Raw genomic sequence first — 13,776 nt, forward strand, 5'->3', positions numbered from 1 at the left:
CAGAATTTATTACTGTAAGGCAATGGTGATAAAAAAATGAAATAACAATAACAATTTCAGATTGGAGTTATTTTTTTATTGTTACTAAAAAAATGTAATTGGTCATGGTTATACAAGACGAATGTTTAAATATAGTATATATTTTTATACAATAATTTTCAAAATTTAACATAAAATTATGATGTAGCTTTTCTCTTAATGCAAGAGAATTTCCTCCTAAAACGAAAAAAAAAATTTTAATGATAAAGTTATACTAAATATTACTACAAATTAATTTAAAAAATAAAAAATAAAATACCATGTCTGTATTTACAAAATGTTGCTGGTTTGAAGGTTGCATTTTCTCATGCATTAGCTTTGTTGCTGTTGTGTAATATATTGTTAAAGCCTTTTCTTTTCGAATTTGCTGTTGCCTGAGGGCAACGTCCAATTTCAAAAGTTTAACTCTTAACTCTTGTTCTTTTTCTAATCTTTCTTTTTCTAACCCTAAAACACTTACTTTCAATTTTTTAAAACTTCCATCTACCAAGAGACTTTCTCTAGCTTGTTTTCTTTTTAAATTTTTTAATGCCCCCATTGATGGTTTATTTTGAATTGAATCTAAAATTTAATTCTAGGTGTCAAAACAAGATCAGTTAACTAAAATAATAAGAAAGGTGGTTTAGATTCCTTTAAAAATAAGAAGTTTTTGATGGTTTTGGAAATACTAGTTTTAAAAAATTAAGCACAAATTGATGTTGTCTGTTATATAATTATAAGTCTAAAACCTACAATTAACTAAATTAAACAACTGAGATTAAAAAAAAAAACAATTTATAAATTGCATTACCTTGAAGTATCTGACGACTATCAACAACAAGAGTGGTATTGTCTAAATTAGGGGAGAACATACAATCAATTCTTGCATCTAATATAAACAATTAATTTGTATAGAATTTATATAAGAATAAAATAGAACTCTATAAACTATACAATATATGTATATATATATCTATATATATATGCATATATATATCTATATATATGTATATATATATATATATATATATATATATACATATATATATATATATATATATATATATATATATATATATATATATATATATATATATATATATATATATATATATATATATGTATATATCTTATAATACAACTAGTCTTAACCAATAAAGAAAAATATACCAGACATAGATGAAATAAAAGAAGCTGTATCAGAAGATTGTTTCAAAGTAAAGTTTACTTCTTTACTTGATGAAGAAAGGGTGGCAGTGGGAGTAGAAAGTTGGTTGGGAGTGGATGACAATGCATCATCTGTCATACAAAAAGAGATATTAAAATCATTGATTCCAGATACATTTATTGACTTCCTGTCAAGAATGTCTAAGACAACATTATCTAATTCTGTTAGTTGTCTCCCTGCAGCACCTTTAAAAAATGTTTATATATATTTGTATATATTATATATATACAAAAATATTTAATTATATATGTGTGTGTATACACACACACACACACACACACACACACACACACACACACACACACACACACACACACATACACACACACACATATAAATATATATATAACAAAACTATACCTGTTTTTAGACTTTTAGCAAATTTTTGCATTGTAGCTCTTCGCAAATAATCCCACTCTCTATTACGCAGCTGGTTGATATCTTCAATTTTTGCCCCTAAACTATTTAAATGTGACATTATGTCTTTCCAAATTCTATTTCTATGCCTCGTAGTAATAGATGGACCTAAAAGTAGAGTAAATAAATAATCAATATATAGTATAATATAGTTTTATATAGTAAAATACTAAATATTCTATAATAATATATTATTTTATAATTAGAATCATACCTAATAAAGCTTACCTATATTATATATATATATATATATATATATATATATATATATATATATATATATATATAATATAATGTAAGTAGACATATTTTTATTTAAATAGTTTGCTAATTAAAACATACTAAGCTTCCCAAGAAGAACCTCTTTGTTTTCTCTGATCTTTATTGCTAGTAACATTTTAAGTTCTTTAGACAGCATTTTATTTTGTTGTGTATTTGTGTATTATATGGCATAATTGTCGACTATATATACTTTTCTTTAGTCAAACATGAAAAATTTGTTTAACCAAAATTACTATCAAAAACCTAACAAGGAAAACCAACAAGGAACTGAATAATCGATTAAATGCAGATTTTAAGTAATTAGTTTAATTACTTAAATTAAATTAGTTTAATTAAATTAAATTAGTTTAATTACCAAAATCCTTTTCAGTTTTATCTGTAAAATATCTACATAAAAACACAAACAGAGAATGTTCAATGATTTTGAAGTGCTAACGTTGTTCCAAGAATGGCCGCTAAAAATCTTGAAGAAAATATCTAAAATAGAGATAAAAAATCTATCTGAAATTTTTTTTCGAAAAAACGCATTTTTTATCTGAAAAAGGGATTCCCTTGTTCGTTTATAGCATTGGATTTAATAGCGAAGTTTTTATCTCAAAAACGGTATTTTTTGAATGTTTATAGCAATGGACTTTTTTTTTCTTCGCTTTTTACGGTAAAAACTTCGTGTTTTACGGAAAAAACTTCGTTTTTTATGTTTATAGCATTGGCCCCTGTTTGAAAAAAAAAATTAAAAACTAATATGATTTTTCATTATTTTTAAATAGGGCATTGTCTTTTATTGAAAATTTCTTATTAAAATTTTGGTAAATCATTACGAAAGTTTTTTTTAAGTTACTTGTAGAAGACCTCCTTGGCAAAGACTTTTGGGGTAAGCAGAATAATTCTGCTAACCAGCCTCGAACCCTTTCTTCATTTATTATTCTGGCATAGATGTAAACCTGTGTTACATTGTTTTCTGCCTAAGATGATGAATGCTGGATCTTCTTGACTCTACTCATAGGTTTTTGTTTGCGCCTCCTTTATAGTGGCTATACAATTTTTCCTGTTATCTCCTAATGAGGGTACAGCTTTAAAATTCAGTTTAATGGTCCTAAATCTGGCTGTTAGTAAGGTTGCCTGAACACTGTGGTAGCTCTCAGAGAGGCTGATTCCATGAACAGCTACAAAATATCATAGTATTAACAGTGCCGTGTTGCGCATGGATGGTGTCCCTGTTAATGCTTTTGATGCGAATTGTCAAGGCCACATAAGGAGCACTATGTTATGATTTAGGGTTAATTAACAGGACTGAGACATTTGTATAGCTAATTGCTTAGTAGGTCCTGCTCTATGTATGAATGAGTCAGGTTTTCATTAATCTTAAGTTATGCCAAAAGTAACTCAAAATAAAAAATAACATAAAAAATCATGCACACCATTCAACTGTTTTAATATATCTTTTACAAATATTTGTGGTCTGTAAAACAACCTTCCATCATTGTTGTGAAATCAAGTTCGAATTCTTTGACCATTCTTTTATGTGCTTCCGCTTAGCACCTCTTCACTCTATCACCATTTAAATTGACCATGCCCTCTCTCTAAACCCCTCTGTTAATATTGTTGTTATTGGTGACTTTAATGCTTATCACACTGAATGGTTGACTTTAACGCCACTGACCCTGGTGGCACTAAAGCCTATAACTTCTTCATTTCTTAATCTCTTACTCTGATAGCTAACTTTATGAATCTTGACAGCCTAATTATTTACCTTTACTCCTTGATTTACATCTTGTCTCTGACTCTAATGTTCGGTTTCTTCTTTTTTTCCCTTAAGTGGTTCTGACCATGCAATGATCTCTATAAATCTTTTATCTCGTACTTCTTTTTTGGACTTACTCTATCATCACACTTCTTACTACAACTCTAAAGCTAACTGGGATTCTTTTTGTGATTTTCTTTGTAAGTTCCTTGGGCTGATGTCTTTTATCTTATAGCTGATAAATCCGCCTCCTATGTAACCTGGATTCAAGCAGGAATGGAAGCTTTTATTTCTTCTTATCTGTTGTCAGTTCTTATTCTACTCCATGGTTTTCACCTTCTTGTGCAGCTGCTATATCTAATCGTAATAATTTATATATAATTTAATAATCATATTTTTCAAAAGAATAACTCTCTTGAGAATGAAGACCATTTATTATTACAAGAAATCGATGTAAAAAGGTGCTCTCTGATGCTAAGCTTCATCTCAGAAATTAGTCTCTTTTGGAAAATCTTCAACAGCATTATTAACAAAAGTTGGTCTAACATTCCATCTCTCATTTATTGGACTAATCTTATTACCTCTCCGAAGGATAAGGCAGAACTATTTGCAAAGAACTTTTTTTCTAATTCAACTCTTAAATCTTATGGCCATTCCCTTCTTTCCATTCCAATTAAACAAGTTAACCCATTGTTAGACATTCAAATCACTCCAAATTCCATTGCTAAAGTCATATCTCAATTAAATTCTTCTATGGCTTGTGGTTCAGACAATATTCATGTCACAGTCTTACAAAATTGTTCTCCAGAACTCTTTTCAATTCTCTCTAAAGTATTTAAAAAGTGCTTCACTGAGTGAATTTTTCCTGCTTGCTGGAAAATGGCATCTCTTGTTCCAATTTTCAAAAATTTCAGAGAACACTCTGACCCCTCCAATTTTTGTCCGATCAGTCTTCTTTATGTTATTAGCAAGGTTTTTGAGTCTTTGATCATCAAATTTCTCACATCTTGAGTGACATAACTTACTGTCAGACAATCAATACGGTTTTTGATCTTCTCACTCTATGACTGACTTTCTAACTGTTGTGATTGAAAGATTTTATTGTGCATTAGATGGAGGTGATGAGGCTAGAGTTATTGTTCTTGACATATCTAAATCTTTCGACAAAGTTTGGAATGCTGGTCTTCCCCATAAGCTTGCTTCATATGGAGTATCTGGAAAAGTTTTTGAGATTATCAAATCGTTTCATTCTAACCACTTTATTAAAGTCATCCTTGAAGGCCAAAACTTTTCTTCATTTCAAGTAACTTCTGGGGTACCTCAAAGATCTATCCTTGGTCCTGTTTTGTTACTTTTCTACATTAATCATCCTGACTACATTAATAATCATCAACTTTATACTCCTGTCTTGACAAAAAGTCTTCTCTTTTAAGCTTAGAACAGGCAGCCGATCTTGAATCTGATCTCACTTCTGTAATAGATTGGGGCTCACAGTGGCTTGTTAATTTTAACTCCAACAAAACTCAATAATTTACTGTAAACAACTATTGCTATACGGTCGACATTCCTATCCTAATGAATGGCAACCTTCTTTTTAAGTCCTCTTCTTTATATCTTTTTGGATTATTATTTACTACTGACCTTTTATGTAAACTATATATACAATCAATTTGCTATATTAGTATCTGCTAAGGTTACTTCTCTTTATTGTGCTTTCCATTTTCTTACTCCTGATTCCATTCTCTACCTCTATAAATCTCTTATTCGTCCCTGTATGGAATAATGTTATATTTGGGTTGGTTCTTCTAATGATGCTATTTCTCTTCTAGACAAGGTCCAAAAATGCATTTCAAACGTAGTTGAACCCGGTCTTTCTGCTAAGTTTGAGCTGTTTTCCCATTGTTGTAATGTTGCATCTCATTCTCTTTTCTACAAATACTATCATGCTTGCTGCTCAAAAGAGCTATCATCTCTAGTTCCATCAACTAAAACTTATTATTGTTTGACTCGTCATTCAGCAAAGTCTCATTTGTTTACTGTATCTGTCCAAGCATGTTTTCCATGTCTGACTTATACAACCTATATCCTTTTAAGTCTTCTGTCAACCGTTTAGTTGCTCTATAACTCTTTTTTTTTCCTAGTAACTCCCAACTTAGTAGTGGTTGCTTGCAGCCTTGTTGGGAGTGAATCAGAATAAAACTTTTACAAAAAACAAGGAACCCTGCTATTGAGGGTATATTTACATAAATAAATTTTTTCATTAGTAGTGATTAAAACAATAATAATTAATAATATTTTGTTAAATGCGAGTAGTTTCATTTATTTAAATAGTATATCATTGTCAAGCTAAATTTGTTCATTATTGACAAAATAAAATTGATAAATTTCGTACCTTTGAATCTCTGAAAGTTTATGAATAAAGAGACTCCAGCTTGTTCACTAATAAGCCCAGGAACATCGCATTTTTTAGTGCAATATGATGTTGAATGGCTGAATAAAACTTGAAGTTTTATTGACTTAGTTGACAGATTTGAAGTATGAAAAAACTGTTTGAAAGTTTTTATATCCTCCTAAACCCGTACCGTCTGTGTTACCTTTTGAAACTTGAAATTTCAGTAAAACTCTGAGAGCATCTAGTTAGTGGGACAGTGTAAGGACAAGCTAATATGGAACTTACATGTTGAGCAGATATCAGGTAGAAGTGTCGGATGCAAATATTGGATCATTGAAGTTGTAGTCAGAGAATTCAAAAATCTTATAAAAAAAGAACTAATAATATTAGAAAAGTTTTATGTCTTTACTTTTATCCTTGCTTTAAAATGACGTATAATAATGAATATATAAATGTAAATGTATAAATGTAAATGTATAAATGTAAATGTATAAATGTAAATGTATAAATGTAAATGTATAAATGTAAATGTATAAATGTAAATGTATAAATGTAAATGTATAAATGTAAATGTATAAATGTAAATGTATAAATGTAAATGTATAAATGTAGGGTATTGTCTTTACTTTTACTCTTTAAAATGACGAGTAGTTAAACTCTCATGCTTTATAATCAGCGTACTACTTTCTTCAATGCTTTTCAAAATATTTCCTAATAAAATATCAAAGTTTTTTTTATCTTTTAATAAATTACTAAAACTATTTTTAGTACTAATTATCAATAATTAAAAGTAATTATCATTAATTTTATGTTATCAAAAACATACCATCCCTCTAATACATTATCTCTTTTTCTTCTAGTAAAACACATTTCACGCTTCAAATTTTTTCACAAGTTTTTCTCGCTTATATCATAAATTTTGATTTCTTTATACATTGTGTATCATGTATTTGAAATTAAAAAATGTGAAAATTATTTAAAGTTAGAACTAAGAAGTCCTTGCAAACAAAATTATTTTATGTTTAAGAACAAAAATATGCAGAAATTTAATACTAGCCACTAAAGGTTATTTGCCACAAAGAGACTTTATACAATTCATATTTCATTGATTTTGATTTAGCTGAATAATTATTTATTGATAATGATCAATACTCAAATATTTAGATAAAAGTAACAAGCCTCCTCGACTGTAGTCACTCTCTTGTGCTTGAGGAGGTGAATTCAGTAAAAAGAAAAAGAAAGAAAAAAAGTGTTTAATATTAAGATAATAATATTTAAGTATATTTAATTTTTATTTATAACTGTTTAATATTTTAATTGTTATTTTTTTTATAATATACTGTTACATTTTTTGAAAACGGTATCGTTTTGAATATTTAGGTTATGTCTCGGATTTGTCAAAGAATGCGAGTGAAAACTTCAGTAATCTTACGGATCTGAGTGTGACATCTAAATAAAGTTTTTGTCAAAGAGTTTGGGTTTGGAATTCGGAGTCATCAACGAATCTTGGTGCATCAATCATGTGATACAACTGAGTATTTATGTAATTATTTTATATTACTGAGTACTTATATAATTATCTTATATTACTATGATCAGAGTAAAAAAATTGTATGACTAAAATTGTGGTTGAACTGTTTGTTTTATCTATTCGGTTTATCTATTCGGTTATAGAATTGTTCAGTTTTCCAAAGCCCATTTAATCCAATCCAAAGCCCATCTAATCCAATCCAAAGCCCATCTAATCCAATCCAAAGCCCATTTAGTAGTAAAAATAATTGTGCGTTGCCTAAATTTTAACGCCTTCTTAGTTGGGTGGCTTATATATCTGAAATTAGACGCATTTTCTTGGTGAAACGTCATGTTTTCAATGACAGGAATTAAACGCTGTTTCCCAAATGAGTGTGTTTTTAGCGTAATTTTTCTAATTTTGTTTTTCATGCATCAGGAGAACTATAGAACCTTAGATTTTGCGGTTTTAAATGTTAATGCTATTTATATTATCATATAATGTTATGTTACAAATTATAATTTGTTGCAAAAAAGATGTTACTTTGATCAGGGACGCAAATCCTGACAAGTCAATGGTTGTCCCTTACTTCTTTCTTTTTGACCTTAAATTTCTTCTCCCACACTACTTGTAGCTCAATTATTTCACTGAGGCAGAAATATTTGGCATTGCAGGCTTTACATAATGATACTAAGATGATGTAAAGAAATTGCCTTACCACTCACCTTTATTCTCGAGTAACTTCCCTCTCCATTTATTACAACAAATTTTAACTTCCATGGCAGTAGTTTAACAAAATAGTTTAAACGAAATGTTTAACCTAATAAATTTATAATCTTTGTTTCAGCAAAAAAATTTTAAAAAGCTTCCATCTAAATTATTTATAAGGTTGTTCAAAGAGATCACTTTTGCCGCGGTTACTTAAAAAATAAATCAAAAAAATATTTGTTAGCAGAAAGTTACTGAGGAGTCTAGAGAAACAGTTAAAAAATAGTGTTTAAGACAAAAAAAAAATTCCGTAGTTTCCTTAAAGTTTATATTTAATGTTGTCTTTAACTTTATTTTTTATTTCGCAAAAATGTATTTATTATTATTAAAAGATGTTTTTATATTTATAAAAATATTTGAATGTATAGAGTAGTAATAAATGCAAATTATTTTGTTATTACCGTTTTTCATAATTACCGGTTAAGGTAAAACCCCGGTTTTTGCCATTGTATTTATTATTATTAAAAGATGTTTTTATATTTATAAAAATATTTGAATGTATAGAGTAGTAATAAATGCAAATTATTTTGTTATTACCGTTTTTCATAATTACCGGTTAAGGTAAAACCCCGGTTTTTGCCATTGTATTTATTATTATTAAAAGATGTTTTTATATTTATAAAAATATTTGAATGTATAGAGTAGTAATAAATTATTTTGGATTTAAAATTGCTTTAAAAAAGTACCTAATAATCACGGAGTTCATCAATTAACATTAGGGCGTGGAGTTATTACCGTTTTTCATAATTACCGGTTAAGGTAAAACCCCGATTTTTGCCATTTTTATTACCGGTAAAACCGGTAATTTAAAGTTTTTTCAAAGGAATAAAAAAAGGCTTGAAATGCAGCAAACCGACTTATAATTAACACAGATTTATATCACATAAAGTTAATCTCATATTAAGCTCAAAACAATACATCCACTTTCAGATATTACAGTTAAATATCACAAAAAAAGAGCTCAAACAGTTTAAATAAACTCAAATTCTATAGATTGACTGATATAACATTTAACACAGTTGTTAGGCATTCAATACAGAAATTACTGCTGATTGCTGAGCTTTTTTCAACAGAAAATAAGCTCGTAAAATGCAAAAGGCATCAAGAGTATTATCATTCAAGCTTGATCTGAGTTTTGTAACAAAAAGACCACTTGCTGAGAAAGAACGTTCAGCTTCAACACTAGTTACTGGTATACCCATCAATGCATTATACAGCATTTCTAAGTTGTTTGTGCGAGTTTTTGTCAGCTCAAAAACGGCCGTTTCCTTCAACAGTGATTTGGAACTGGTGCCCACTCTCATCCTCTTTGAACTAGAGGGACACTTCAGAGCATCCTTGATAGACTGTCCCAATTGTTCTGCCAAGGAAGATTGTCCTTCATCAATATTGGGTATTTCTTGACATTCTTCTTCCAATTTATCTTCATCTTCGTAGCTCTCCTTCCCCTTCGTAGCTCTCCTGGTTCTAGGGCTGCAATCAATTCTTCAAGTGTGTTAAATTCTTCATCGGAGAAGCTTATTTCACCAGAAATTTCGATCAAGGACATCTTGATAGGCTTCTTTAGCTTAACAAATCATGTCCACCAAACTGTTCCACCTAGTTTTTGAGTCAAGTACAAGTCATAATTCTTTTTTAAACTCAGCTAGAACGTGCTTTTGAAGAATATCATCGTTTTTGACAGAGGACTTGCGAAACAGGCGTACACAACATCTTACTTTTGAAATAATGTGTCTCAGGTCTTGACGGACTTCAGAGGGTTGATCATCTTCAATTACTACCTGAAAGTGTCGGTAATTAAGATGATTTTTTTTAATAAAAATAATCTTATTTAGATGCCTTATACTTTTGAATAATTATATATAATACTTACCTGTAATCCAACACCTTCTTCATCTTCGTATTCGCTGTCATCAGAGAAGGAAACATCATCAAGTGCAAAATCTTCTTCTTCATCGAGATCAGGAATGACTTCTTGGACCGGAGTTGTTTTGTATAAAACATCAAAGTCTGCTAAGTGCCAGGCACAATTGATGGTTTGGTAAAATAGCTTTTCCAAATTTTTCATTACAGCAGCTCCATCAGTTGTAGCTGCCACAATATCAGAGTCCAGACAAATTCCAAATTCTTTTAGCTTTTCTCTAACAATGGTCACAGCTTTATCCGCTGGCATTGAGCCAAAAATTCTTACCATTCCTAAATTCCAATGCCGATTCTTGACATGAACATTGATATTAATAAACCTTCTGTTACGAGATGATGTGTATTCATCAAGAGTAATGCTAAAACAAAAAACCGCGGTAATAGATTGTGAAAAAACCGGTAACGGTAATTTTTGGGAATAAAAATTACCGGTAAAAACCGGTTTCTCATTACCGGTTTCCGTGCCCTAATTAAGATGTTTAAATGGAGAGCTGAGTTATATTTGTAACACTTTCATTTTTTTTTCATTATTATTGGGTTTTGTTTATATTCATTATTTATACTTTTTTTTTTTTTTTTTATCCACTTTATTTTACCCATTGTATATTTATTAACTTTATTGGAAAAATAGTTATTTGGCCAGATCAAAAATATCAATTTTATCTTTGCACAGTGAGCGAATTTTCAAAAAAGTTTTAGTGAAATGAAAACTATTACTTTGAACGTATTATAGCTGCGTTTTACTCTTTAAAAAAAGTTCATTAAGTTAATTTAAGTTAATTAATCATTAAGTTACCTTCATCCACGCAGTTTAACATCTCTGATTAAAAACATGCATTTTGTGGTTTTATAAAAAATAAAATTATATGCTTAAATAAGTATTGTTTACAAAAGAGTAACTTATCGTTATTGAAAAATTTGCTATGGGCGATACTCTTCAAGGTATAGAATGTTTTATTACAAATTTTTAATTATTTTTGTTCAAATTTTATGTATAAAGTTTTTTGTTTATATTTTATGACGTAAAACCTCTAATCTTTATTGCAATCTATATATTCTCATACGATCTGTTTACGAATTTTAAAAACTCACAAGATGTAGTTGACTTTGAATAATTTATCAAAATTTATTCTTATTTTTAGATCGGGGTTTGATGGTAGTTCCGGTCATAGCGAATATAAACAGAGTTTTACTAGTAGAGGAAACTCAGATGCAAATATTTTTTTAACTTCAATCGTATCATTACAACTTTTGTGTACAAATTCAGTTTCTGGTCAAGATGTTATACATTGCAATTTGCAGATCAATCAGGCTGCATGAAAATGTTCAGTCAATTATTAATGAAAAAAATGTTAAAGAGAAAGTTGAATCTTTGATTCCTTTGTTTAAATATTACTAGTAAACGACCGGGCTATGACCGGGGCTAGGTTTGATAACACATAGCCGCGACTGGGACCAGGTTTATGACCAGGGCTGCATAAATATTGATAGATCCTATCAAAATGTTATTTTTAATTCAAATTTATGATATGAGTTAAAATTAAATACAATACTTTTATAGGATCTATTAATATTAATGCAGCCCATAAACCCATAATGCAGGTTTATGACCAGGGCTGCATAAATATTGATAGATCCTATCAAAATGTTATTTTTAATTAAAATTTATGATATAAGTTAAAATTAAAAACAATACTTTTATAGGATTTATTAATATTAATGCAGCCCATAAACCCATGCAGGTCATAAACCCGGCCGGGGCTGCATTAAAATTGATAAACCCTATAAAATATTGTTTTTAAATAAAATTCATGTCGTAAATTTTAATTAAAAATAAAATTTTTATAGGTTCTATTAATATTTATGCAGCCCTGGTCATAAACCTGGTCCCAGTCGCGGCTATGTGTTATCAAACCTAGCCCCGGCCATAGCCCCGGTCGTTTACTAAATATTACATTACATTGTTTAAAATAAAGTAAAAATAAATATATACATTATAAATATGTGTTGACAAATTTATAAAAATAAATATACATTATAAATGTGGTTGCCATGGTTGCTGTTTTAGTAAGCAGCGACCATGGCAACTATGGTAGTATAGAAAATAAACACTACCACTAAAAGTTGCGTCTTTAGATTGACGGAAAAGCTTGTAATACAAAAATATTTAAAAAAATCCGCGATGCATTGTTACTTATGTTCTGCTACTTCAACTCGATTCAATGATATCAACTTTGTTAAAAAAAAAAAAGATGTACGAATCCATTTTGGATTATGGTTTATCAACATTGCACGCATGGATTTGTTTTTTTCGGATCTTTATGGAAACTTGGAATAAAAAAATGGCAAGCACGTTCTGACATTGAGAAAAAAATAACATCAGAACAAAAACTCTAAAAAATCCAGAATGCTTTTTAGCTGGGCTTAATAGTCAAGCGATCGAAGTCAGAATGTAATAATACCAATCATGGGAATACAACTCGGAATTTAATTCCGAGGTGCCTGCTAACGTAATTTTGCAATTATTGTCTAGTGGCTTTCTTGTATATGCATATTTGATAAGTATTCTACAGAAACTGCACATTGTTTGTTAAAAAATATATTTGGTACAACATACCTACAACGGTGCTTTAGGTACTAATTCATGGAGTATTAATTATAAAGACAGCTATGTTTCTCATCGGACAACTACCTGAGGATGTTCAAGAATATTGAAACAAAGACTTAAAAAAATATCGCGAAAATATTTCGTGAAAAAGCACCAGAAAAAACACAACGCATAATTTTTTTACAAACTTCTGGTTTCATCAGATCCTGTTATATTTTCACTTTTAAAATCTCGTTCAAAAGTCAGCAGAAGTTTGTCTTCTCAAGCTTTAAAATTTTTATTACCTCCAGATGTTTACGAAAACTCAGAAACTTATTCATATTCTGTAAAATTTATGAAAAAAATTTCAAATTCGATTCGATTATTTCGATTATCTTGAATGACAATGGTTATTTACATAAATAACAATATATATAAAACAATTATTATAAAGACGTAAATAAAGAATAAATAAATAATAAGTATATATATCTTCTAATTATCTTTTAAACCAAAATGGTGAACCTTGGACTTTGAGTCTTGCGTAAACACTGCTCTGCAGGCTAATAATACGGATAACAATAACTCCTGTGTCGTTAGAGGTGTGCCATATTGGTCTATTAAATTGAAATCTCAAATTGGTACTAAAGATCTGAATAAAAATTGGTACTAAAGATCTGAACAACGGTACAAATGTATTTCTACTAATTTTTTTAAACACCCCGGATTTAGATATGCTGTTATTGGGGATCAAAAATATATTAAGTAATCGTCCCTAAATTACGCAAAGCTAACTATCACTAATTAACAAAAGAAAAAGATCAAAAATTTTTCCCTCGAGTCTTAAGTTAAAAAAAAAAATCAAAATAGCGCATTAAGTTTAATGAAAATTACTGCGTAAATGAGCCTA

General features: G+C 29.3%; 2 protein-coding genes across 4 annotated transcripts in view; one reads left to right on the plus strand and one right to left on the minus strand.

Moving 5' to 3' along the window:
* LOC101237689 (adhesion G-protein coupled receptor G4) overlaps nt 1-7,712 on the plus strand; it is a 100,199-nt gene extending 92,487 nt beyond the window's left edge. For both annotated transcript variants that reach the window (XM_065787807.1, XM_065787808.1), the window contains exon 12: nt 7,459-7,712. In XM_065787807.1, the coding sequence (XP_065643879.1) occupies nt 7,459-7,535 (77 nt within the window). In that variant the 3' untranslated portion in view covers nt 7,536-7,712. The remainder of the gene's footprint in view (nt 1-7,458) is intronic.
* On the minus strand, nt 29-2,418 carry LOC136075254 (uncharacterized). 2 transcript variants are annotated; one of them, XM_065787811.1, is made up of 6 exons: nt 2,301-2,418; nt 2,006-2,188; nt 1,607-1,707; nt 1,189-1,431; nt 830-907; nt 29-600 (listed from the first exon to the last, which is right to left on the minus strand). In XM_065787811.1, the coding sequence occupies exons 3-6, from the start codon at nt 1,635-1,637 to the stop codon at nt 254-256; spliced, it is 699 nt and encodes a 232-aa protein (XP_065643883.1). In that variant the 5' UTR covers nt 1,638-1,707; nt 2,006-2,188; nt 2,301-2,418; the 3' UTR covers nt 29-253. The 2 variants fall into 2 exon arrangements, with proteins under 2 accessions (XP_065643883.1, XP_065643882.1); XM_065787810.1 differs by lacking the exons at nt 2,006-2,188; nt 2,301-2,418 and having other exon boundaries at nt 1,607-1,739.
* Nucleotides 7,713-13,776: the final 6,064 nt, after the last annotated feature.

The sequence above is a fragment of the Hydra vulgaris genome, chromosome 01 (genome assembly GCF_038396675.1).
Source record: "Hydra vulgaris chromosome 01, alternate assembly HydraT2T_AEP".
NCBI lineage: Eukaryota > Metazoa > Cnidaria > Hydrozoa > Anthoathecata > Hydridae > Hydra > Hydra vulgaris.

What these genes read in the sequence shown, in the direction of transcription:
- LOC136075254 (XM_065787810.1), bottom strand. Translation starts at nt 1,724, where the DNA reads ATGTCACATTTAAATAGTTTAGGGGCAAAAATTGAAGATATCAACCAG. An exon ending in TTTTATTTCATCTATGTCTG is followed by an intron (nt 908 to 1,188) that starts GTATATTTTTCT and finishes TGTTTATATTAG; the next exon opens with ATGCAAGAATTGATTGTATG. An exon ending in TAGTCGTCAGATACTTCAAG is followed by an intron (nt 601 to 829) that starts GTAATGCAATTT and finishes ATTAAATTTTAG; the next exon opens with ATTCAATTCAAAATAAACCA.